General features: G+C 30.0%; 4 protein-coding genes across 11 annotated transcripts in view; 3 read left to right on the top strand and 1 right to left on the bottom strand.

The window, feature by feature from the left end:
- The window catches only part of LOC121124118 (monocarboxylate transporter 10), a 39,648-nt gene extending 34,743 nt beyond the window's left edge, over positions 1-4,905 (top strand). For 3 of the 6 annotated variants that reach the window (XM_071890903.1, XM_040719234.2, XM_071890902.1), the window contains 3 exons: positions 2,306-2,533; positions 2,593-2,986; positions 4,390-4,905. In XM_071890903.1, the coding sequence (XP_071747004.1) occupies positions 2,306-2,533; positions 2,593-2,986; positions 4,390-4,568 (801 nt within the window). In that variant the 3' untranslated portion in view covers positions 4,569-4,905. Of the gene's footprint in view, positions 1-2,305; positions 2,534-2,592; positions 2,987-3,069; positions 3,212-4,389 lie in introns of those variants that run through there. The other 3 variants (XR_011781695.1, XR_011781694.1, XM_071890904.1) reach the window with 2 other exon arrangements.
- A 5,021-nt stretch (positions 4,906-9,926) lies between these two features.
- Positions 9,927-14,527, top strand: LOC121124725 (monocarboxylate transporter 10). Its single transcript, XM_040719909.2, has 5 exons — positions 9,927-10,466; positions 10,520-10,711; positions 11,199-11,420; positions 12,169-12,562; positions 14,216-14,527. Exons 1-5 carry the CDS (start codon positions 10,053-10,055, stop codon positions 14,368-14,370), a joined length of 1,377 nt encoding a protein of 458 aa, XP_040575843.1. The 5' UTR covers positions 9,927-10,052; the 3' UTR covers positions 14,371-14,527.
- A 1,590-nt stretch (positions 14,528-16,117) lies between these two features.
- LOC121124347 (chitooligosaccharidolytic beta-N-acetylglucosaminidase) lies at positions 16,118-22,028 on the top strand. Of its 2 annotated transcripts, none has more exons than XM_040719500.2 (6): positions 16,118-16,858; positions 19,847-20,481; positions 20,547-21,241; positions 21,308-21,437; positions 21,492-21,689; positions 21,792-22,028. In XM_040719500.2, the coding sequence occupies exons 1-6, from the start codon at positions 16,755-16,757 to the stop codon at positions 21,929-21,931; spliced, it is 1,902 nt and encodes a 633-aa protein (XP_040575434.1). In that variant the 5' UTR covers positions 16,118-16,754; the 3' UTR covers positions 21,932-22,028. The 2 variants fall into 2 exon arrangements, with proteins under 2 accessions (XP_040575434.1, XP_040575433.1); XM_040719499.2 differs by lacking the exon at positions 16,118-16,858 and adding an exon at positions 19,277-19,786.
- On the bottom strand, positions 21,929-26,220 carry Ing3 (Inhibitor of growth family, member 3). Of its 2 annotated transcripts, XM_040719501.2 has the most exons (7): positions 26,068-26,220; positions 24,140-24,436; positions 23,948-24,019; positions 23,412-23,740; positions 22,912-23,351; positions 22,217-22,475; positions 21,929-22,155 (listed from the first exon to the last, which is right to left on the bottom strand). In XM_040719501.2, the coding sequence occupies exons 2-7, from the start codon at positions 24,165-24,167 to the stop codon at positions 22,042-22,044; spliced, it is 1,242 nt and encodes a 413-aa protein (XP_040575435.1). In that variant the 5' UTR covers positions 24,168-24,436; positions 26,068-26,220; the 3' UTR covers positions 21,929-22,041. The 2 variants fall into 2 exon arrangements, with proteins under 2 accessions (XP_040575435.1, XP_040575436.1); XM_040719502.2 differs by lacking the exons at positions 23,948-24,019; positions 26,068-26,220 and having other exon boundaries at positions 24,140-24,310.
- Positions 26,221-27,290: the final 1,070 nt, after the last annotated feature.

The raw sequence follows: 27,290 nt of genomic DNA, 5'->3' as shown, positions 1-27,290 counted from the left end.
AAACAAAAATATAAAACCCTAATCTTCTACGAAGGGAATTTATATTCTATATTTTCGATCGAGGTTACGTGAATCCTGAACATAATTCATATACAAAGTTTTCATTTACTTTATATTTGAACCATCTTGTCTCCTCTTTCCTTTTTAGTCTCTTTAGATTTCAATAATCGAATGGTTATGTATGTATTATTTATTCCCTTAATGGAACAGAGTCCCCATAACACTTTTTAAATCATTGCTTAGCTTTAAAAGTATTTTTTCTCCCTTCAAGAAGCAATTTAAAATTGAAAAACATATAGTTTTTGATGGATTGTTTTGTAAATAACAGAAGTTGCATTAGACTTGGTCCAATAACTCACAGACAGACTAAAAATAGATTGTCATGAAATTTTGACAGCTGTCGTTTGAAGGGCGGATTTAACTGAAAGTAATGTAAATAAAAAGTAGCATCATCAATTTGTGAAGCCTTGGGCTTTTAACACATATGTTGTGTATAAAAAAGAGACCTATGATAGGGTTGATATTGGAATTAAATAATTATACAAAACTGTGTTTGATTACTTTCAATGGTCTTTTATATATACATATATGTTAGTATATATTCGGCTAATTAAATCTATTGAAGACTTTTTTTCCTTATAAATATAAAAGATGGTTAAAAAATGACCTTCTGAACTTATGTTCTGTCATTGTTGTCATTTATTAGTTCTTTTTCTCCATTTCTAGCGGGTGTATTTGAGGCTAGGCTTACAGGTCTCAAATATTATACGTATAGGGATAATTCCATGGAAAAATTGCACTTTTTTTAAAGCTGCAATTGGAATAAAATTTAGTAGGTCAAATAAACTATTATTGAGAAACACAAATATGAAATTTCAGATGGATAACTCAATCCAGCTCTGAGTTCTGAGCTTTTTTTCATGATGTAATTGATCAAAGGTTGTCTTGTTTTTTTGTTAAAATTTATTTATCTTGCAAAACTAATAACTTAGTTAAACTGTTCGTTGTATTAATATTATAAAACCCTTAAACAATGAAACTAGGCGACTACTTTAATAACTAAACAATTCAAGTAATGTTTGAAGATTTACGATATTATATAAGCATTATTCCTCTAGAAATCATTATACATAAGTGTGGAAAAATTATATCAACAAATTAAATCTCTGATACTAATTATAAATCAACTTCAATCTTCAAGTTTTTCTTCATAAATTGGGTTTTTAAGGTGGTAATTTAGTTGAATTGTTTGTCTGTTTTGTTTGATAAATACAACCAATGGTTAGGTATACCATTGGTTTTGTATCAGAAATCCAATCCAACAATAACCATTTATGGGAATGAATATTAAAAGGGAATTGGTTTAAAATCATGAGATTTGTTTAAGTCTATTAGCAATACACCTCTAAATCTCATTAAATAGGAAATTGTATCATTTAATTGTATATACTAGTTCCCACCATGAGACAACACAGTACGAAATTATTGAGTTAGCAGCATTCCTCCACACGGAATTGTCCCAGAAGGTAATCAGGGAAGAAGAGAGGGGCCTAGTGGAAGACTATATACGATGTCTCCATTCATAGAAAACTTTGTGAATCGTCTTCCTCAATGGCCTCCTGCAACAATCTTGCGAGGAGGAATACTGCTATCTCAATCTCGCACTGTGTGCTCATGGTGGCGGCAACTAGGACAATGGTTTTCTTTGCAATCGACAGCTAATTATGTGTTCTACAACATTGCTCATAGGGAACTTGTAAAAAAAATTACTTTTAACCCCTTAAAATTTGCATAATACCTATAGATGAGTAAATGATTACGATTCGCCCGGTATATGAACAAATTAAACCTTCCATATCTCCTAACCCGCCTCTTTCTTATTTCTCAAATGATTTATCAATTTGAAAATTTAAAGATAATATGTTTGATATATTTAAGGTCCAAATATATACTCAAGGACAACCACTTTTTTTTTGAGAGAATATAAAAAAACTATTTTGTTGCATTAGTTAATAAGCTATAAAATGATGTATTTATTATATTCGTTCACCAAATAGTGATTTAGCAAATATAAGCCAAAATGCAATCGTCTTTAAGACAATTTATGATCAAATTCATCATGAAAGGAGCTCAAATATAGATAGAGTTATAGATATGAAATTTTATTTTCAAATTTCCCAATTATAGGCTTTTTGACATAACTATTTTTTTTATTGGATGAAAATTAAAAACAAAGTGTAATTTTGATGGAATGACTTATAGATGTATGTGTTAAACTAAAATAAATAATGGTCCACTTTAACAGCTTCAATGGACATTCTTCTTTGTTACGGGAATGATATCTATACTTCTCATTGCGGCTCTAACATTTCGACCTCTATTCAAACCTGATATTGGAGAAAATTTATACGAATCTAATAACTTCTTAAAAGCTCATCTCAACTTCAGTGTTTTGAAAAATAAGAAATACATTGTTTGGGCATCTGGAATTGGTATGGCTTTATTAGGATATTTTATTCCATATGTATATTTAGTAAGTTAATTATGTCAAAAGTTTAATTCCTTAATGGTATCCCTATTAATCATGATTAGCCAGCATATGTTGGAGATCTTAATAAGCAATTGAATAAAGATTTTGACGGAGGATTTCTCCTTACATGTATTGGACTTACTTCTGGTATTGGAAGAGTTATTTTTGGAAAAGTATCTGATATGAAATGTATTGACCCTGTTTTTCTCCAACAAATTGCATTTTTCTTAATTGGACTTTGCTCTATGCTCCTAACTCTTGCGCCTCTTTTGGGAAACTATGCATTTATATTCCTTGGATTTATATCTCTCATCATGGGACTATTTGATGGTTGTTTCATTTCACTTTTGGGACCCATTGCAATTAAATTTTGTGGTGCAAAGGGAGCTTCTCAGGCTATTGGATTTTTACTTGGTATTACCTCAGTTCCACTGACTGTAGGACCTCCAATTGCAGGTATGTTATTTAAAATATAGCAATAACTTCTTCAATTTCAATTCTCTTAAAATGATTTATATCATTATTTATTTATATCAAAGATAACTAGAATATGTTATGTTTGCTGTGGAGAGTTCAGACAGAAATCAGGAAGAATGATTTATTAATTTTTTCACATCATATACAGTCCAATATTTAGAGACAAATTTCGTCCAATTGGGATACCCAAGAATAACAACTACGGTATAGAAATTTTGTTTGATTTATAAGACTTAATTTGGCCCAAATATCAATTTATAATCATATAATTGTGACACTGAGTTTTTACTAAATTCTAGTGTGTCTTGGAGTCTCTTCAAAAGATTAATTACAATAGTTTGTTGATATAAATTGACAATAATTCGATGAAGAATTTAAACGAAATCGGAACACAATTTTATGGGGAAACCATTATTTAAAAAAATTATAAAAGATTGCAATTCTATCAGTCTGGTCCTAATAAAAATTTTCAGTCCTAAGACCGGTCCTATTCAGTCTTTTTTTGTAAGTAAAACAGCTGAAATGATGTAGTTAAAGCCTTTTTAGTTGTTTAATTCTTATAATAACCTCTTTGTCAGAGACAAGGCAAGGGAAGTTTAAAGTAGTGCCTTAGAACTTATTATTATACGTACTAGCTATTATTTAATATTTTCTTTGGCTTTATATTCTTCAATCCTAACTAGAGACATATCTAGCCTTTTTATCTACTTTAAGCCTCGACTGTCAAAAGGAATTTTTCTTTTTGAAAAAAAAATATATTAGCTACCAAGGTTTATACAAATATTTCTAGTACCTTTGATAGTTGCTACCTTCTGTATTTCTCTTGTTGCCAACTTTTAATCATTACATACAATGAATTGATAATGTTTATCGATAACTAAGTATGAAGTAACAGGAATTATAAATGAAGGTCATTGATTGATATAAATTAATATAAAATAAATATTAATATATATGATATCTTTTTTGAGTTCATAATGCGTGGAGTCACCTACTTTAAATCGTACTTGAGTCAACTTATGAAAATTAATTAAAACAGCTGTAAGGAAATTCTTGGAACACTACTGCTGTGAGCATGAGAAGTAAAAATAAATAAAAGTATAGTTACTAGGACCATAGGACTGAAGACCCAACAAATCGGTCCATAATACTGTTGAATGGTAAAAAAGCTTGGAATGATAAAAAAAATAATGAAAAGGTGTGATATCGACGGTATTAGTCACTATGAATACTACGCGTCACAATTTATTTCATTATAACTCCAAATTTGTGCACTATAATTTAATTTATGAGAGGTGTAGTGAAATATATTTATAGAAATGTTTCAGTTATGGAAATATATAATGTCCCAACTTAAATTAACTTTTTATATTGTTTTCTAGGAATACTCTATGATCATATGAAAACTTTCACAATTCCATTTTTAATATTTGGTATTCCACCTATAGTGGGATCCATCTTCCTTCTCATACTTTTGAAGTATAGAAATCAAGAATCATACCAAAAAACCATTAATGAGGCTGAAAAGGAAGAAGTTTTAATGGATCCTTTGGTATGCTAGAAATAATTTATTTATATTTGTTTATACACAAAAATATTCATTCTCTTTCAAAACAATTCAATTCAATGACCGTAAAAAAATTAAAATATAAATGTGTCAAGAAAAGTTGTATCTTCATTACTTAATGTATTCTATGTTTATTCTTAACTATGGGTTGTAATATTTGCGGTTTGTATACATTTATGCGTGTTTATGTATTTTGATGACTTAGTTTATGCGTTTAAGTACAATTTTATTTAATTATAGTACATTAGTTGGCTAATTTGAGTTTGTTTTGTAGTTTTTTATAATTATGATAAAGAAATGTATAATATATAACTGATTGAAATTGTTAAAATCATTTTTATTTTTTATTTTCTGGGTAACAACTAGTTTGATGTTAGTCCTTATTTTTCCGATCCGGTACAATCCATTCTTCGGATTGACTGTCGCTCCTTGCGACTGCCAGTACTGGAATTGATTAAAGAAGAAGAAATACAGTTGAGATGCCATCAAGCAACGAAATTTATCAGTTTTAGGAATGAACTGGACCGAACTGCAGTCTTCAAGTTACAACTATGTAGTTAGTTGTTTTTGTTCAGAGCTGTCGATTCTCTCTTCTGAATTAATACGCCATGGCTAAAAAGCTTTGACTTTTGATATGCTCAATTATTTCCATAGCTTTTGTTTTAAAAGCCCCATTTCAATAACTGTCTGGTATACTTTTCTACCTGTTTTTCTATTTCTGACGGCTATCCGGACCATACTGCTAATATTGTAGAAGAGTGAATCAGTAGCAACATAAACTTCTGGTCCAAGTACCTTTGGCCCCTTCAGAATCCAGATCTGAATCCATTGTATTACTCCATTTGAAGAAGTCTTCAATGTCCGCTAGCTAAATTTTGATACCCTGTAGACATCTATTCACCAGCAGTGGAAGATTATGAAAAAAGACTACGTTGCCAATATATGCAAGGGATTCCAGAGGCGATCAGAGGCTGTCATTTAGGATGATGGTGGCCAGATTCATAACTAATGTGCATTGTTATAGTAAAAAGTATTATAAAATAAAAAATTTCTACGTACAACATCATCCAGAACAATTATGAGTATTTTAATGACTATTTAGAGGCAGGTCTCAGGACTTTTTCTACACTCGGTAGATTTGTCAATGATAGATTCAATATTTTTTTCCTCCATTGGTTCATCAATTAACTTTATGAGTGTCTTTGGTTCTTCCATGAATTCTAGGTTTGGATAAGATTCCATCTCTTTGATGTGAATTGATTCTTCCATAGTGGGTGATTTCATTTAGTAATATGCCAAACAATCTTAAAAAGATTATAATGGATCACTTTTAATAGATCTTTAAAAAAATTATATGAAGTAACACCTTCAGGTGTGAGCCTCCTTTTTAATGATTTTTATCAAGTCAATATCTCTCTAAAGTAAAATTGGCATCAGTAAAATGCTTGCCACGAATTATTGATGTCTTTAGTTTAAACGACTTTTTTAATTTGCACAAATGAATCCAAGTCTTCCTAAGGAGATGAGTGGATAGAAATAATCAATTGGATTTGGAAAATTAAGGATGGCACAAGATCTTGTCGAGTATTTAAGTCTTTCCGTAAATTGATCAGATTTAGAATCATAAGTTGGAACTTGAGTTTCCAGGATATCTTTTAGTAAGTTTAAGGAACTAATGTATAATATATAACTAAGATTACCTCTATATAAGTATTTATTATGTTCGTATATTATTATAATTAAAGAGTGAAATTTGCCATAAGGAATACTAGAAGTGAAGATGATTGTATAGGATTTAGATATTATTTATATATGACGTCAAAGTGCCGAGTGAATCACGTGTGAATCAATAATATCTTCATGAAAGCGTCTCTGACCAGCCTAGTGTCTAAGTATCTTGTTTTTTAGGGGAGAAAATGAATTATTAAAAGGGGAACCCTCAACACTAAAATTAGCATTAGATCTTAGAAAATATTAGAATTGTATTTATTTATTATTTATTTTTGAATCAATTTAAACCAAAGATGGGGAAATTTTTTTATTTTAGAAGGAGATCTTAACTCACCACCACATAGTAAATATAGAACAAAAAAGAAGAAAGAGCACACGCAACCCCTCTTTAATTATATTCGAAGTCTTGAATTTGTTATCTAACCATTTGAGCATAATTAGTTTTGGATTTTGGTATGGAAGTTATAGACCAGTCTAAGACTACTATTTTTTAATTCGGTGCAAGCTTGGTCTGGATCGGTTTGATAGTCAAACTCGGTCTATACAAAAAAAAATTGGTCTTAATCACTCCCATCAAAAAAAATATGACCTTTATTTTTTTTTAGAAAAGTAAAAAATTCTGACCTCTTAATTAAAATAGGAGTGCAAGAAGAAGATGGGAGTGAGACATATGGTACTTCTGAATTAAGAACCTTGTGAATATCAACTACTTGTTTTATGATATTGAAAGGTGAAAATAAATTACTGCTCTAAGGAGGGGGGAACTTTCTACATTTAAAATAGCAATAGTGTAGAGAAAATATTATAATTATATTTAAATTCATATACATAACGCTATTGTAAACACTGTGGATTTCGTATAAGTCGGTATTTGAAATTGTTGCTCCTGGTCAGCCAGTAACTTCATCTGATCCCCTTGCTTTGGCATTCCTTCTTTGTATCTAGAGTTTATTCCTGTTCCTTTTGTTCAGTTTTTGTTCCTTCGTCACTAAGTGACGTCCACATTAATATTCAGACAAATAAAATAAAGTAATAAATAAACCAAGATCCTTTGTTTCATGTGATGTTATACAATGAAAAATATCTATTATTTGAATGTCACATTTCAATTGCTTATTGATTTATCAACTTGTAGATATCTCCATAGTTTATAATTTACTTAAATGTTGCGTATTTTTGTTATTTGTCCTTGAATAATGTTGTACTTACTATGATTGTACCTATACACCACCAAAATATGAAGGCCTCTTATATTTAAGAAAATTATATTACTCAAAATATGACTGCTATGATTATTGTTGTAAATTTTTTTTTTTTTTTTTTTTTTTCTAAGCATTTTTCCCCCTTCGGTTTTTCTTGTTGTTGGCAACCTCAATAGTTTTACTTACTTTATATTGTTGTTAGTGTCATAAATCACGGACCCCCAAAGTTAAGCTATGGCCCATTCTGACCCCAAAAAGCTGCAAATGGTAAAGATAAATCTGTTTTGCTATAAAAAAATGTAGGAGAAAAAAATTTACACCCTTCCCTTTTTTTGTCTGGAAAGGTTTCGGTATCAACTAAAAGAAAATTATGAAATAAAAGATTTTTTTTAGTTATAAAAAAAGGCTTATGTGCTTAAAAAAATGATATTGCACGATATGTAATTTTTTTCTAATGATAAATCTCTTACTTCTACAGCGAGATAAATGTTGCGCGCCCCCGGATTTAGTGCGAAAATAGAAGAAAAAAAATCAAAATGACTTTGCTAGAATGAGAATGAATGATCAGAATGTGTAATAGCTTAACTAACTTTGGGCTCCCGTGATCCCCACTATTCTGTAGCATTCTTGCTGCAACATAATTTAGCTTGCAGTAGATGAGTCCATTTTACTATTAAAGGAATATGTTCTTCTCGCTTATGTTTGTTTATGTCAAAGATGAAAAGTTGGTTTAAGAAATGATATTTGTAAGAAATCTTATAATAAATACTAAAGGAGAGTCAGCATCATTGATATTTTTTCCCAATAGAAAAAACAACCCACTTGCTAACATTCTTGTTGTACAATAAATAGTGCACCATTCCTCATAAGTCGTCATCGTTCCTTCATTAGTTTCTTGAAAAGCCGTACCTGGTGTACTTGCAGTGCTTTGTGCAATCAACAGGCAGCATTTGGTAACATAAAAATCTTAGTGGACGACTTCACAAATCAATTAATACTGTTATCACAGCAGTAAATAAGATCCAAGTACATTCCAGACTGTTTCAACACCTTGGCATTATTAATGATGAACAGTTTTCATGTTTATTCCTACAAACAGAAGGTACATGGCTATCAAAGGGAAACTTTTTTATAAGTACTTTTTCAACATTAAAACTGGGCTTTTTGATGATCTAAAAAACATACAGGATGGCATTCATTATTTTAAGATATATTCACAAAATTCTATCAAATTCATTGGCAGTTGCAAGGAAATTATACTAATCGTTTAAAAGTTAGATCTTGTATCTCCTAACCGCTATCTAAGTGAAATTCATTGATATGTAGCTCCCATTATCTTTACTATTTTTCAAGCCGCTTTGAATTGGATAAAGAAAATTACATATCAGATTATCACCTTCAAGTGTATTGTGCTCTCTTGGAAGGGTTGCAAAGATACATGTCTGAACGATATCAGGATTTTTATAGGTAATAGTACCAAACTGAGTTGTCAATCCATTCTTAGAAGTCACCAGTGAGGAAACAAGAAAGTTAGAGCAACAATTATTTCTAATTAAGAACGATGGGTGCATTGTATGTATAAGTTTGCCTGCACGTGCTATTTTCTCTTTCGATCTTGAAATAGGAGAAGACGACAATGGATATTTGGAATTTAATTATAGCAACCTTTTAATAATAAGGAAATAACTTTTCAGAGTAAAAAATATATATTATTGTGTTAGGAGGATAGGGATCTCGACTTTTTCGAGATATTCAGACAGTTATCACTTTGGGGGATCTTGAAAATAAATAGAAGGTGACATTATGTAGAGGAGATTATCTGTGAGCTGAGGGATGAGGCCGCAGAAGAGCACATCTAATTAAGTAAATCACTACAACTTATCTTTTTTCTAGGAATATTACTTTTTTTTCAGCCGGAGGGAAAAGTCCTCTACCCACCTTGAGTGTACTGTTACTACTCTAATTCTTAATTATCAAGTTGAAAATGAAGATTTTCGGGGGTCTTCTTTCTGGAAGAATATGATGAAAATTGACGTTAAGATTACAAAGATCGGGCAATTTATTTTTAGAAATGCAATTATAAATATTAATTGAGCTTTAAAAAATTATTATAATAACCCTATAAAAAACCCTTGTAGCTTCGATTTTATGCAAAATATTTGAGAAGATATATATATATATATCATTCCTGAGTTGAAAGTATTTTCATAATTTGTCATAACCTTACTTTTCATTAAAGATATGCCTCGAATAAGATTATAACAAAGTATAATAAAATTAAGATTCGTCGGCTATATGTTTCTCAAGTTAATAACATAAAAATTTACTTGACTGCGTATCATTTTTAAGTATTAAAAATATTTTTAACATATATTTTTTAAAAAGAAATAGAATAAAACAATTTGTTAATTTGGAGTTTTATATATAAATATATATAGATTTTTAGGATGTGTATCTACAACTTAATAAAGAAAGAAAATTAGCTAGATTTAATCCATTCTAGAGGTTTTTATTAAAGGGAGGATTGGTGAAATCTGTTAAAAAAATGGGAAATACACCTCATACTTCCAAAAATAATTTTTTTGAATCCAAATTTGATGCATTTAATGATACAAAGAAGGATGGCATTCATGTTGAAACAATACAACTTTACTCCAGTCCAGAAGGAGGGAAAAAAGGATGGATGGTTGCTATTACAAGCTTTTTGGTGAACGGAATTATTTTTGGTACCATCAATTCATTTGGAATCATTTTTCCAGAGCTTCGAACAGTGCATAAGGATAAAATTGAAGTTTCCGCAAGAGTGTCTTTCGTGGGTTCACTTGCATTTGGAGTAACTTTTATATTTATCCCAGTATCTGGCATGCTCATGGATAAATTAGGACTACGAGTTTGTACTTTTATAGGAGCGTGTATTGCATTTTTTGGAATGATCATGGCATCTCTCGTATTCCATAAGGTTAGATTTTCCAAATTAAAAACAAAACCCTTTTAACTACGATTGTCAATTAGCTTGAATTATTGTATCTATCAAGTTTACTATTTGGTGTTGGTTCATCCATGGTATTCGTCCCATCCATGGCAATTTTACCTCAATACTTTCAAGATCAACTAAGTATGGTTAATAGTTTTGTGTCTTGTGGTAACTGTGTATTTACAATCATGATACCCCACATACTTCGCTCAATTTTGGATACGTTTCAAGTATACCGACATATACATATATCTTGTGTACAAGTTGCGATTTTTTACAAGTTGCAACCAAAAATGAGATGAATAATATTAAAGGAAGGATTTACAGTACTTCTTGGGATGAGAATAATGGAATATTTCATGATGATCGATGTATTAATGGTGTAATTTTTGACTATTTTACTACAAATTACTAAAATATATATATTTTGAAGCACATTATACAGTTCAAATCCCCACAGTAATATCTCTCATAAATACATAATAACCATTTAATTTTAATAGATGCAAATGAAATGAGAGCATTAATTAATAGTTGTTAATTAGAATGACCGATATTGTGATTAAATAATGCATTTAAGACAAAGAAATTGAAGCTTGTACAATTAGCTTAAATACAGTCTGCATCTTGGACATACACCCCAACTTGTACACAACATATATACATAATTATGTATCATAAGAAATACATTTTATTAATATTGTTTCTTTATTTCAGTTAAAAGGAGCTTATTACTTCTTATGTGGAATGACGTCTCTTTTAATCATTCCTTCAATTACATTCAGTCAAATATTGAAAACCAAAGTCAAGAAGAAAAGTTGTCTCAATGCCTTCAAAAGTCATTTTAATTTGAGCTTATTAAAAAATAAGATATATATTGCTTGGACAATTGGATTTTGTATTACTCTCTTAGGATATCTCATTCCTTATGTATACTTGGAAAGTAGTCTTTTTATTCACGAATCATAGTTTATACGAGCCCTACATAATGTAGGCTTTTTTCATTGATGAGACTTATCTTTAGATTTTGTAACTTTGAGTTATTTTGTTATTGGCAAAATCATTGACCAAAGATGATTATATCAGAGATGTGGACTCGAGCTGTTAATTTGATTACTTGAGATTTGACTGACTCGAACTTTGATCAGTGACTTCTCTACTTTAGTAATTATTAGTAATACTATTTTTCTACTCCATATATAGCTTACTTGAACTCTAACAATATTTTATCAAGTACAGTCTTTCAAAATAATGATCGATATACAAATTCTTTCCAGAGTAAGAATTCATGCTCAAAGTCAAAATAATTTAAAAAGAATATATATTCCTAGTATTATTTTGGAAGACTTAATTTTTAAAACATAGGACGTATCGTTTTGAGAAGAGGCATATTGGTTTATACTTGATCTGAGATTTGTCTTCATTCTCTTGATTAAGACATCTAAAATGTGTTACTTGACTCGGATTCGGATCAAATACAATTAAATAATTACTTGGAACACGCAAATTAATGGCTTTTTCATACCTCTGATTAATTCTACTTTGTTATGTCATGGATTTTAAGCATAGTATATTTGTTTTTTTATTATTATTATGTTTGATTCCTTTTGCTTAACTAATCTTCACTCGTAAAACTTGCATTAAAACATTTTTTAATTATCTTTTTACATATACGAAAAATCAACAGCCCATATATATAGAGAAGTTGGACCTAGAAATACATAAAGACTATGATGGTGCAGTATTGATCACTACAGTTGCATTAGCATCAGGAGTTGGAAGGATATTATTTTGCAAAATATACAACCTAAGATTCTTAACCTCCTACAAAATGTTAATGACCTCATTTTTAGTTATTGGCTCGAGCTTGTTTGTAATGCCTTATACAAGTATATTCTTTGGTTATCAAATATATGTTGTCATTCTTCTGTGTTTGTTGATTGGATTATTTGATGGGTGCTTGATATCACTACTCAGTCCCATTGCAGGAAATTTTTGTAGCAAAACAGAAAAATCACAGCTCGTGGGAATTATGGTTGTTATTTTAGCCATACCAGCTATTTTAGGACCTCCATTAGCAGGTAAAATATAATATTAAAATAATCCTAATTGGGTTCTTTTTATAGATTTTCTTGACAATTTTTTTTAAACATTCCTTGATGTCATTTCTTTAACAAAATATAATTCTTTTTGGTCGGCTTTTATTTTAATAGAATTTTAATCATATTTACCCAAAAATGTTTATTTTAATCTTTAGAATGACTTATTTTTTATGAAAGTATTCTTTGTATACATAGAACATACAGTACTAGAATAGGATCGGTCCTAGGACTGATTTCCTAATCAAGCACCCCCCTGCCCCCATTTTCAGTCTTTTTTTATCGGTCCGATCCTTTTTTCAATTAACAGTTTTAAGGACCGATACATCTGTCCTTCAGTCTTACTTTCCTATTATCTTTTTATTCCCTTCAATTTTAGCTAGGATTCAATGAATTATAACTAGAATAATAGCTAGATACGTTCTATTGACAAACCTTCGAGTTTTAACTTCAGACATCTTGTCTCTTTGAAATAACTCATAATTATGAATTATGATGAAACTAACTGAAACTGAAATGACGTAGTTATTAATAACTACGTCACAAAATTGGGATCTCCTACGCCTATGTGGTGGATGCATTTTTCTTCCTCAGAACACTTATTTTTGTTCATATAATGTATCTCACTGTTAACATAAATGTACCAATAAAATTATAGACTGTTTTTTTTTGTTTCAGTGGGTAAACTTACAAAATCGGCAAGGGATCCAATACTCATTTCCTCCACTGTAGCTACATAAATAGTGAAGTAAATCGCGTGAATTTTGTAGCTGGCCCGTGATTTTTTATTTTTTTTAAATCTGAAGATTGATTGTTCTTTTCCTTAACCATTTATGAGCGTAACTGACTAATTTGTCATACTATAAAAAATAAAAATATCAAGAATAAATAAAGAAGTAGAGTTTAGAAACGGAACAAGGCTTTAAGTTAGTATTGTATCAGAAAAGTGCACCACTTTTCAGTCAAAACTAAAACTTTGGTTGTTCATTTACGTGCATTTCAGTTTTCCTTGACATCAGTTTCATTTGACTGGATAGACAAAATTCTGGGTATGCTAAGTAGTAGTAAACAATCACTTATGTTTATTAAAGTATCCATTTATGTCACTAAAACACATTATAAGTAGAGACTAAGACAAATACAACAGTTTTTATCGGTGGTACTTTTTATTTACATCTGCAATACCAAATGACATTATCGTTAGTTGATTTTGAGAATACGCTTATTTCGAAAGAAAAAATAATAAGAGATAAGATCGAAGACCTCAGGATAAATAAATACTTCGTAAAATCTAAATGCAAAGTCCTGAGACTTTTTATTAAGGATGCTAAAGAAGATTCTATCTCATACCTTCAAGAGCAACCCTTCAACAAATTTCTTGGAGTTTGCGCGACCAGGGGGTTAAAAAAACTTGACCAAGTTTACTAAAGCTCAATAGTTGAGCTTTTCCTGGAAATTGAATGGTGCAAGAGAGCAGTACCACCACCGTATTTCATTTTTTTAAATACAGATTCTGAAGACCACCCAAAAAACATAGAATCACAAGTTTTGATAAAAATTCACCATGTTTGAAATTCCCGTGATAATCCCTCGTCATAATTCATAACTGCACTTCTCTTTTTCTATTTCAATTAGGTATTCTATATGATCATCAATATAACTATAAATGGACCTTTCAACTGGCAGGTATTCCAATGCTAATTGGAACACTCTTTTTGTTCGTATTAATGAAATGGGTTCAACTTAGAAATAAAAATAAAATGGCTAATGAAATCCAGCAATTCGAATAGAAAGAATGGATAATTATTTGATTGTTTGTTGTTGTTGTTGTTGTTTTAGTTTTGATGAATTATTATTTATGACTAAATTTGTTTATTAAATGTAATTGTATAAAATTAATAAATATGTATTTATCCTTCAGTACGACACAGGAACATATAAATATAATTCATGTGAGCTCCAAATTATATACTATAGAATATTACAGAAAAATACAAGTGTTGGATCGGTCCTCAAAAGTCCACTTTTTAATATTTTCCTCGTTTTTTTTAAAATTTGGTTTGGCAAAAAAAGAACATTTTATTCATGATCAATTATTTGAAATAATGTATGCTAGACAAGATACGTGATTGATTTGATTTTTAATCCGTTCATTTCAATACTGTCAAATTTAAATATCGGAAATTTGCGAATATTTATTTAGCTGACTTCTTAATTGCAAATTTGTATGATAAGAATAATCAAAATTTCGAATTCTAGGTATCAAATCAAATACTTACAGGACACTCCCCCTACACTAAATTAAACACTTATATTACATGAATATATAGGCAAAATATTATCGAACTAATCAACAATTACAAAAAATTTTGTTTCACTAAATATACAGTTTTTGTATAATTTATTATTATGAAATAAAAAAACGCGATATGAATATACCACACAATACGGAGAGTCAGAATAATAATCCCAAGCACTGCGTTATACGAAATCTGCGTTTTTTGAAAGTGCAGTATGCGTGGACCTCATGTACATAGTTTTTATTATTTACACACATTCACTCTTTAATTAGATCCCAAGTGTCTAATTTGTTGTTTAATTTTTTGAAAGTAGAAATCCAATTATTTAGATTTTAGGTCATAAAAATATTGTAATTACTGTTGGTTTTCGGTATGAAAATATTAGACTGGTCTGAGATCTTAACAAAAATCGGTCTTAATCAGTCCCATCTAAAAAAAAATATGACCTATTTTTAGGAAAATAAAATTTTGTTATATGGGTTCAATTTCAATTCACAATTTTAGACCACGTTCTGCAACAAAATATCGGTCTTGAAAAAATCATTTAAGATCGAACTGGAAAAAAATTATCGGTGACCGAGTTTCAACTCTAATTTTAATTCTACTTACTGCTAAAAATAAAAAATTCCAAATACTAAAAGTTAGATATTTAAGATTTGATGACCAACTTTTATATATCTTTAATAGATTTTTTTTTAGTCTACAAGAAACTACGATTTTATCAATAGGATCAATTAATGAAAGCTATTTTCTTAGAAGTAAGAATAATGCAAAACTTAAAACCTTGAAATAATTGAATACATTATTTCTTTTTAATTTATGTTTACAAGGCATTTTTTGCAGCTGAGAAAATATACAGAAATGCTATAAAAAATTATAGAATCTACAAAATATATAGTTAAAATTATATTGATATTTTATTCCATTATTTTTATCTTTCAAGGCAAAATATAACACTATAATTATGTAAATCAGTGGTTCTCAAACATTTTACATGAGATCATAATATATAGATATTTCCCTGTATACTACCACTGTGATAAAAAAAATGGACAATCTTCTTTTTATGAAAGACTTATGTACGCCTCCCCCACTCTAAAGATGTACCCTGCTCCACGTACAACTACAGAAAGTACTTCTTCCGTTCGAATTGTTGTTCTATTAATGTTTGTTTATTTTAATTTTTTTCTTATTATACTAATTTTACAATCACCTATTTTGCCTCTTGTTCGAATTCATTACATAGTGAAATTTTGTTGGTGTATGCATTGAAATGGGGCATGATTCAATCATTTTTCCAACAGAAAACAACCATTTAATTCTTTTTATAGTAATATACAAACATATTTTGATTAAAGATTCCAAAGGAACACCAATTTTAACCCTAAATCTCATTTATATATATATATTTATATAACAAGGCCACATATCCTAGAGGCCAAATTACCTAGCGTTGGCATGCAGGACTAAACTGGACCGGACCAATACCGAACCAGACCCGACTGCAGTCTTCTTTTCCTAAATAAGGATCCGCACAAAACTAAATTTGAATGCATATATTTTCAACAAGGAAATCTCATCACTGATATCTAGCTTTATTAACAATGGAATCCTCTCTAAAGGTGAATGATAAGGTAAAATAATCCGATGTTTAATCCTTTAAGAATACTTGTGTTCCTATGTGGGGCCAGCCACACCTTCTATACTATCTATAAGTCTATATACATCTACAGATAACACCAATGTGGAAACAATTCATATACAAAATAACCAGCGCACTCATTCTCCAAATAAATATATATATATATACATTTTTTTAAAAATCAATTCCAAGTGTATCAAGTAACAGTTTTTCGAAAGAAATCCATAGGATAATGACAGAAAACGCAGGACAAAAATATATTTTGACATATTTATTTCTTACACTTGTAGTTTGGAGTGTTTCGATCATACCCTCGTGTTTGGCTTTAAAGACAACGTAAGTATTCACTATAAATAATGCAATGTCCTTCCTTAAACGTATTTCGATGCAAATCTATTTATAAAGTATGTACTTGGTCAAATGAGTTTGATCGTTTAGAGTTGATAAAATTCAAGTAAATAACATAATTTATAAATTATAATAATTATATTACTTTTTTGTGGAATAAAAGAAAGTATTTACAAAAGGGGGTAAGAGATAAGAGGAAGGGGTGTAAGTTCCTACTCAACCTCCACTTTCCCCATTTTAATATTTTTTATTGTCATCGGGAGGTATGTTTAAAACATGTCTCAAGGACGGAGGTTGACTCTTAACTTTTACTTTCCTTTAATTTAATATAAAAAAAACGACTATTAATTCTTCTCATAAACAAGGAGTTTGTGATAAAATTGAAAACATGGATTTATTTGTTAAATGGAGACGACAAAGGTACACAGATAAGATATTACTAAGCGAATGAAAAACGACTTTATTTCCCTTAACTTAATATGCACTCGCAGAATCATGGAAGGTTTTTATATACAGACGTCAGGTTTTGAGGTTCTGAAAATTATTCCTATAAATGATTGTAGGGTCGACCTTGTGACTAACTTATCCTAAAATAATGGGTAATTTATTTTATTATTATAAACATAATATATGTATACCCAGCTAAGTATAGAGCATTTTTGCGTGACGTCACACTGTTGATGTATTCCATTTTGGGGACCTAAACAAACCAGTTTTATAACAATGAACACCTTATCAATATGTATAGCCTATCCTTTACCCAAATACAAAAACTGTTTCTTGCGGCTCAAGGAGACTAGATACGGGGTTGAGTTATCAATAAAAAAAGGGATTGGCGTTTCAAAAAACAACGATACGAATAAATACGTTTTCTACATTTTTCAAAATCAAAAAAGTTATGGACAAAAAAAAAATGACTTATAATTAAAATAAAGTTTTTAGAAATGCCTATGGGAATCCGTCGGCATATAAATTTCACTCATAAAAATTAATGTTTAACAGCAATATCTGCCCTTTTCTGAATAATTTTTTAATTTTTTTCTTTTTTTATAAATTTTTCTTTTCAATTTTTAAGAAGAAATGCCATAGAACGATGAATTTTGGACATACATTTTAATTTCTAAATGTTCAATCTCGTATTTCTAATTTACGGAACATTTGATTACATAATTTTTTAAATATTTGCAAAAATGAACTATTTATCGAGGGTTATTTTTTCGACAATACTATTCTTTTTAACTTTTTGATTTTGTAAATAACAAAAAAATAATGGTAGTTTTGTGTTCCTCTTTACAATTCCAATAAATGCTTTTGAGAACTTTTTTTTGCAAAATTAGCACAAAAAGTTATTTGTTTCCCAAATATCTTCGCGAATTTAAATTTGGGAATTTTTAATGTAAATAATCATCTAGACAATTTTGTAGATGCATATATGTTAGTATGTTATTTGAAGTTTATATTCATAATAATAGTACTAAGGCAATAATAAGCCTATTTTTTTGAGGGATGATGTTGTTATGATGAGCCTTAGTGGATTACCTTACTTAATTGGATTGATACAATAGCTGTGAAGAATCCAAAAGAATTATAATTATCAGGATCTTTTACGAGAATAACGAAACATTCAAATTATAATTATTTGTATATATAAGTATTTTCTGAATATTTTTTTTAATTTTCTAAATTAATTTGACTATTCTCAATGTGATTTCCCCTCCCTCTTTGGTTCGAGCAATGCCGGGTAAACCTTTGCTAATTTGCATGTATATATGAGCCTAAAATTAATTAAAAATATGTTATTACATCGTTATAGAATCTTATTTCCGTGTTGCAGATAAAATTTAGTACTATAATGGAAAGAATAATATATTTTCTCTGATTATCCTACTTTAGTCGTCCTTAATCGATATTTTTTTTTTACAAATTTAGCCATTTTTACTGATTTTGATAACATATTCAGGAGAATCCGAAGTATTTTGGTTTTTGAAATCGATATTACTATGCTTTAATTCCAATATCACCTTTTATAATTGACATCAAGTGGTATTCAATACAAGTATGAAGTCTTTTTTTATTCCTAAAACTATTTGATACAGTTTAATTAAGATTTGTTGGAAATTTGTTCATTTTATTTAGTAAAAATATTAAGTTTCAGCCCCCAAGATGGCGTCTCCTTGCAATTATTATTATGCAATTTAAGATAGCAATAAAAACGCTTCATTGCATTAATAGTTGTAGTATCACTATTAAGTTAAGCTAGGACAGTAGGACTGAAAAACCGAGGTATCGGTCCTTAGGACCGTTGAAAAGTAAAGAAAGTATTTCTGAAAAAAAAGACTGATTAGGCAATCAGTCCTAGGACTGTTCCAACACTACTGACGAGTGATGAATCATTTATTATGATTCATCACTCATCAAGATCAATTACTGATGAGTTTATTTACACTAACTTTTAAGTAATTTGCACAGATAAGGATTAACTTAAAATCTAAAAATATCATTGAAGGTGAATAGCGAATACAGGCATTAAAAAAGGCACGTATAAAATTTAAATGCAATTGATGAAGGCAAGGTAAAGAAATAAGAATGACGTCACGTCTAATAACAATTGTTTTGTTAATCATAAATGTGTTTTTAAAAGTCGAACTTGAGAGGGAATTCAAGCAGAATCAATGATCCACTTAACCATTCAAACATTTCAATTATTGTTCAACTCATGAAAGGCCTTTTAAGCATTATTGTGAAAGGATTATGGATCCAACTTAATTCTCTCAAACTCCAATGGCGTCGATCTAAAAAAGAGAATCCAAGGGGCACCGTCCTTTTACTCCTTGTGTTAATCTTCTTTTTCATTATTTATTTATTTTTGGGCTCTTCAATATGGGCATTGTCTTCCGAAAACATGACAATCAAAGTGTAAAATCTGTATAATTGTTAATCATTGTTTTATTTGAACATTTTCTTTTTTATTCCCAGGGAATCACTTACGACTTATCAGTGTAGTATTTCAAGGAAATGTGAACGATTTATCATTAAAGAAGGAGAAACTCCCGTAGGTCTCTCAGAATGCAAAATGACTTGTAATCCCAATGGTCTTCTTTGGCCCCTTCCAACTGGATCATTTGACCTTTCTCAAGATGTAACCCGTTTATATCCAAATGATGTGACTTTCCATCTGGAGAGTCAGGTTCCAACTGCACCTGGAAAACTAATCGCTCAAGCTCAGAATATTTTCAAGTTTTATCTTCAAGCTCTTCATCCAGACTATGATGTTAATGAAAACCCCAAGCCTTTCAAAGACCAAAAGTCTAAGACTAAACTTGATGTGAGGATATCTGTCATCTCTCCCTCGATTGATATAACTCTTAAAACGGATGAAAGCTATTCCCTTAATGTTACTTCCACAAAGGATAGAGAATATATTGCTTATATTAACGCAGAAACATACTTTGGTGCTAGACATGGATTGGAAACTCTAAGTCAATTGTTTGGTTATGATGAAATGAGAGATAGTCTTCTTCTTCATAGTAAAGTCACTATTTATGATGAACCAATGTATGTTCATCGAGGTATCTTGGTCGATACTTCAAGGAATTTTATGAGTTTAAAATGTAGGGCTTAAAATGATTCAATTATTAAATAAGAATAACTGTACAATTTTCTCTTTGTTTTGAAGCTTTAAGATCCGTGATCGATGGAATGAGTTACAACAAATTAAATATATTCCATTGGCACATTACAGATACACACAGCTTCCCCTTTGTTAGTGAGTCCGTTCCTGAGCTCTCAGAATATGGTGCTTATAGTTCTAGAAAAACATACACTAAGAAGGAAATTAAAGAGTTTGTCGAGTATGCAAGAATCAGAGGAGTCAAAGTCTTGCCGGAATTTGATGCTCCTGCTCATGTTGGCCATGGTTGGGAATTTGGAAAAAGTAAGGGGTTAGGAGATCTTGTCGTTTGTCTCAACAAAGAACCTTGGAATAAATATTGTGTAGAGCCACCGTGTGGCCAACTCAATCCAATTAATGAAAAGATGTACGATGTACTTGGAAAATTATATAATGACTTTTTCGATGTATTTGATTCAGACGTGTTTCATATGGGAGGAGACGAAATCAATCTGAATTGTTGGAATACAACCACCGAAATTTCCAATTGGTTGGAAAATCAAGGGCTCAATGCTACTGAGACCGATCTGATAGGCTTGTGGATCATGTTTCAAAAGAAGGCACAACAACTCGTCTACAATGCTAATAAAAAAGAGAAACTACCCTTGATACTTTGGACTAGTCGTTTAACTGAAGAAGGTGAAGTAGACATGCACATTAATAAAGATGACTACATAATTCAGATATGGACAAATAGAGAGGTGAGCTTTTAAAGCTTCTATAAAGACTCAATATTTCTTATTTATTTCAATATTCTTGCTGATTAGGATAAATCTATACCTGATATAATCAATAAGGGATTTAAAACAATTTTTTCAAATTATGATGCATGGTATTTAGACTGCGGATACTCAAGTTGGGTTGGAGAAGGCAATAATTGGTGCTCTCCTTATAAAGGTACCACACAATATCTTTTCCTCTCTTAAGCCCCATCTTATTCTTTAAATCTAGGATGGCAACTTGTTTACGACAATAGTCCCAGAGGGATTTATAGAGGTACGATGGAATATGATGAACAAAAAGAGAACAATATTTTAGGTGGGGAAGCATGCATGTGGTCAGAGCAAGTAGATGAATTTGCACTTCCAACAAAATTATGGCCACGCGGTGCCGCACTTGGTGAGCGACTTTGGTCGGATCCAGATTCAAGTATGAACATACATTTCGAAATGAGTGTTTGATATTCTTGTCAGGATATTCATTCATCATTATAAATCATTTAACACAATAATCGCTGTTATCCATTTTTAGATTGGAAGAAAGCTGAAACGCGAATGCTTCACAATCGTTTTCGAATGGTAGCCAGAGGAATTCAAGCCAGTGCACTTCAACCACAATGGTGTCATCAACATGAAGGACATTGCAAATTAAATGGAGAAATCGAAGAATAGTCTTAATATTTTATTTTATTTTTTTTATTATGCGGTAACATAGAATAAGGATTGACATGTAAAATAATGAAATAAAAGCAAATTAAGGTTAAGCATATACGACCCATGATTTATTTACGACCTTTTCTACGAGCCATATTAGCCGAGCAAGTAGGACAATACCATTTTCCTTTAGGAGGTGCAGTTATCGTAACACAAGGATAATGAAACCACTCGTAAGGACACTAAATGAAAAATCATAATGAAATATATCTCATGTCTAGTTTAAATTAAAGGAATACTTACGTCCTGATTGTCACAAGCAACCATGTCCCCATATGAAACCTGATTGCAAATACAGTATCGAGGTTCACTTGGATCATAATTCCACTCTTGATCCTGAGAACTTCCTGCCGAAAGTAATTCTTCTGTAGATGGGGAGTTTCCCCCAATTAAGCTGGGATCTAACAAAGGTTCATCAACTAAAGATGAAGAGCCACCTCCACCGTTCACTACGTCCAATACTTGTTGTGGAGTAGAGTCTGATGTAACGGTACTACTTCTCCTAAAATTAGAGTTTTAAAAAAAACAAACGATTTTACCAAATTACACTGAAACTTAATGATTCAGACAATTTATAAAAATGCACATTCTAAAGAGTATAGATATTTACACTTCTTTCTATAACTTTAGAAACAAGGAACCCCTGATGAAAATCTTATGTGGCAAGATTTGTTAAATACTTACTAAATTAAATTTTGCATAAAAAATTAAGATAAAAAAGCTTAGAATTAATTTTCATTTCAATATAAAAACCTATAACTAAAAGTATTACTGCCAATTTCAAACCAATGAGTTAAATCCATTAATTGAATTTGTATCTTAATTATTTTAGTTGTAATAAAAAGTAAAGACAATAATCCAAATCAAAATTACTTCACTTTAATGTAATCTATTAAGATGATTAATTGATAAAAAGATAATTAAACTTTAGTTCTTACTTGCTTATTTTCTGTCTTTTAGCAGGATTGTTCCCAGAACCTTCTCCTATGGAAGAAACAGGCTGACCTAAAGCCGTTGCAGCAATAGCATTTTGAGCAGCACCAGCTAACTCTCTTCCAATAGAAAATTCGTGAGCTTGTACTCCCAAATTAATTGCCTCGTATGAAGCTTTTAAACTTGAAGTCCTTCTTCCAGGTACAAGTTGCTGTGTAGCTTGAATAGCTTGAGAGGCGGCAGCAGCAATAGCATTTCCTCCGGGACCCATATGTTGCAAAGGAATAGTCGTTTGATTCAAAGGAGATGAATCCGTTGATGATCCAATCATTCCTTCCACTAAACCAGAGTAATGATTATTTTTTCTATCCGTGAGTTGCGATGGCCCCAGTGAAAGAGCATTTAAAGGACTCGTGTGTGCATTGGTTGAGTGATATTTACGATTCTAAAAGAAGACCCCTCACGTAATATTAATAGTCCTAGATATATAAATAGAATCACTTACATGTTTACGAGGAAATCTATTTTCTTTCAAAGCATTTGGTGCTGGTGCATCCATTTCTAAAGAACGCTTTTCCAACACCTCTGTAATGCCTCGATTATCTGCTTCTAATTCTAACTTGAACTTATGAAGCTCTTGGTCTAATTTACGAAGGTAACGATCAACAAGACTATAGCAATCCTCGGCAATACTGATCTTCTCCGAGGCTTCTTCTCCTACTTTCTTGTACTCTTTACGAATTTTAACAAGTTCGTCTTCTCTTTCGGAGGGGCAATAGCGTTTGCAATTCGTAAAAAACGATTTTTGCCGTTCTTCCAAACTATCAACTCGATCTGAAATCAAATTATAGAGTACAGATTAGGGCACGGAGTTCTGTATTCTGTTTACTCTTTAGTAGAGCAGACATTGGGCATTTAAAATAAAGAGCATGAATTTTCTATTGAAAAGCACATTTATATTAAAAATATCAAGAGTAAAAAAAAAAGTACATAGAAAAAATCGATAGAAAAGAAAGACGTGTCAAATTTCATATTATTTACTTTGTACGGACAAATCCATTTCCCTCATCTCCGTGAACCGATCCCTCAATTCTGAAGGCAAATGTTCAATCACTGCAATTGAAAATATTAATGCTAGTTAAAAAAATCATTAATGGAGCTTCCAGGATGATTCCATATGCTCAAAATCCTTTCAAAGTTGCGGACATTTCATAAAAACACAAATCTACTCACTCTCTAGGTAGTCCTCTAAATACAGCATTCTGATACTTCTTTTGGATTTGTCACGGATGAAAAAACGAGAAACTCAAAGGTGTAATAATATAAATATTAAATTGTCAATTGACTTGTTTATTTATTTTTTCTGTTTCTTTTGTTCATTATCCTGCTGATCAATGGACAAGACAGGAAGAATTAAATTTCCTAGGAATTGGTGTTGGCCTTCTCTGCCAGTTCTTCTTTTATTTTAATTGCCAAGTCTGCCAGTTTTAGCTGCGGATACCTCATTTAAGGAATGCGCTCTTTTTTGTGCTTGACAAGAGTGCAAAATAATGGTCACATATTAATAAAATAAATAGCCAATATCTAAAGTACTTGTTTAAAAAAATATTTTTTTACAGAATATTTCACCATTAAACAATTACCATTTCAAGTCGGAAAATTTGTATCGGCTAAAAAAATTATTATAATTTATGAAGTAAATAAAACTTATTTATAATATAAGGCTCACATTTAGTGTTCGTAAAGTTTACTCCTAAATCCTTATAAATTATAGGTATTAAGTACTATTAATCTATTAAACTTGAAAGAAATTTATAAGTTTAATTCACAAATTTTAAACGTGCTCTATAGTATATACAATCACAATTCCAGAACATCTCTAAAGTATAAATCAGTTATTCTGGATCATTACATAGTCTAGTGAATAGTGTAACATTAAAGTGACATGCTGTGTGTGTGTTGCTTTTCCTAGATTACGATTACACAAATTTTATCTTCAGAAACTTATAAATGTATTATCAATAAATATAAGCTTTTGATACATTTCATTTGTTGTTCATCATGTTAAATATTTTATATTTCAAATATTTTCTTAATACTTGGCACAATTTACTAAATACTATAGCTATAAATTAAATCTTTGTTTATAGCTTTTTTACTCAAATAACTCAATGGTACTTATATAGGCAAGCTACAAATTTTGTTTTGGAAGGGTTTTATGCAAAATAAAAAGTGTTTCAAAAAATTATTTTACTGATGATTTATTTTTTCAAAGGTTTAATTGAATTGGGAAATAGCTCCATTTTATTTTCAGTGGTGCCAAAGTGCATATTTTACATAATATATGTGTTTCATTATTAAAATTGGCTTAAATTAAAAATATTTTGCACTTGAGTCAAAATTAGAGCAGGCCAAAAAAGATATTGTTCATATTCATTAATCATTCATCAATATATGATATAAATATATAAATGCTAGACTTGATTATATTATTTCCATGTTACATTAATATCATTATTATTATGCGTTTCATTTTTTTAAACATGAAGCCCTTTTTTTTATTTTAACAAAATGTCAAAATGGATTTAGCTAGCTTATTTTTCATACATATTTTAAAATAATAACAGGTTTTTTATATTTTCTTATTAGTGTGACGAATTACACACGGAAAAAAGATAATCTGATTTGATCATTATAATTTAATGATTATTCAATCCAATTTAGTAATAAATATAATTCAATTTCCTCTTCAAATTAAATAAATAGTATTATCATGTATTTACCAATACTTCGATGGTCATTTTGGGTTCGATATATAACCCATGCCTAGGTACACAGGTCTTTATGTAGAGTTCCACACGATTTTTACTTTGACAATTGACCTTATTGATGATTATGTCAATGTCAGAGAAGACTCAGAGGGAGCTCTTAAATTGTGACTCAACTTATTTCAACAAAATACTTATCCTAATATAATTTGATTAATATTATCTTAACAGATAAAATGATTAATTAATCATATTTTGATTTGAATTGTCTTTTTAGAAGACACTCTATGAAATATTTTTAAAACTTAATGAGTAAGATGTTCTTGATTAATAGGTACTCTATTAGAATTTGGTGATCTGCCAAATTTTTTAAGTTATATCACCAATACTTACTACAAACTGAATCACCCTTTCTTCTGGCCCTCCTTCATATCTTATTCAAGTATAATCCTTTATGAAAAATTTTCTAGATGTTATTGCTAAATGATAAGAACTATTAATATGCTACATAATAATATATTATACAATGATTTTCAAATAGATACTATTTCTCCCTACAAAATATTCTTCAACAGCTGTTCATTGTTCAACAATACAGATAGGAGTTTTTATATTCAATGAACCTATCTTTGTTTTTGTAAACTACTCAATTATGTCTCAACAATGTGTAATAATTATGATTCATGTATAATAATTATATATTTTACGAAAATTTGTCAAACTTTAGCTATTTTTACTGAACAGAGTAATGTTTATCATATAAACATCTAGATGATTCACAATGGTTAAAAAATGATCGCCCCTAAAGCAATCACATATCATTTTAGTCATGTCCATATTTTGGTAAGATTTTTTTTGCTATAGTTACATAAAACATAATTATAAAAAAAGAATTCATTGTCGAGTACATTTCATAACTGACAGAAAGCCTTTTGTAATATTTAAATACATTAATTTTAGTTGAAACTACCTAAACAAATATTTTTATTTTATGGTGATTTTGTGTGTAATAATTGATTGCGTTATTTTTCAATGATTATGTTAGACCCTGATACTATTTGTACTTTTAACGATAATAAAAGGAAAAGAAAAAAAAAATAATAGATTTCTCATTTCAAGTAATTTTTTTGCACATTTAATTATAAGTATTAAAGTATTTATCAATCACTTTTTAATGGAATGTTCAGTCATAACTCATAACTTATGTTTGATGGTATTTATATTTTCTGCATATAACTTAAAGAACTCTGCTTTTAATTCCATGAAAAAATATCCTCACATATGTCCATTTTGTCGATTATATTTTTTCAAAAAACAACAGGGTTATATACATCTTATAATTCCTTATAAAATCTCTTGACTATACATTAATCTTATACATATGTATGTACTTAACTTCACTTGTTTAAGTTAATAAAATTTAAAAGCCAAAGTTTGAAAACAATGGTTTGAAATGAATTAGTTAATGAAGCAGAACATGCTGTCTTTTTCTAAGTAACTGTAAGTGTAGTATAAGTTGCTTGGGACTCCATTTTCCCGCTACAAGTGCACAAAATATTACCTTTATCAATCAAGTCGTAGAATTAGTCATATGTAATATTATTAATTTAGACATA

The sequence above is a fragment of the Lepeophtheirus salmonis genome, chromosome 9 (genome assembly GCF_016086655.4).
Source record: "Lepeophtheirus salmonis chromosome 9, UVic_Lsal_1.4, whole genome shotgun sequence".
NCBI classification, from domain to species: Eukaryota; Metazoa; Arthropoda; class Copepoda; order Siphonostomatoida; family Caligidae; genus Lepeophtheirus; species Lepeophtheirus salmonis.
Note: the sequence above shows the minus strand (reverse complement) of the source record. Positions and strands in the feature narration are given on the sequence as shown.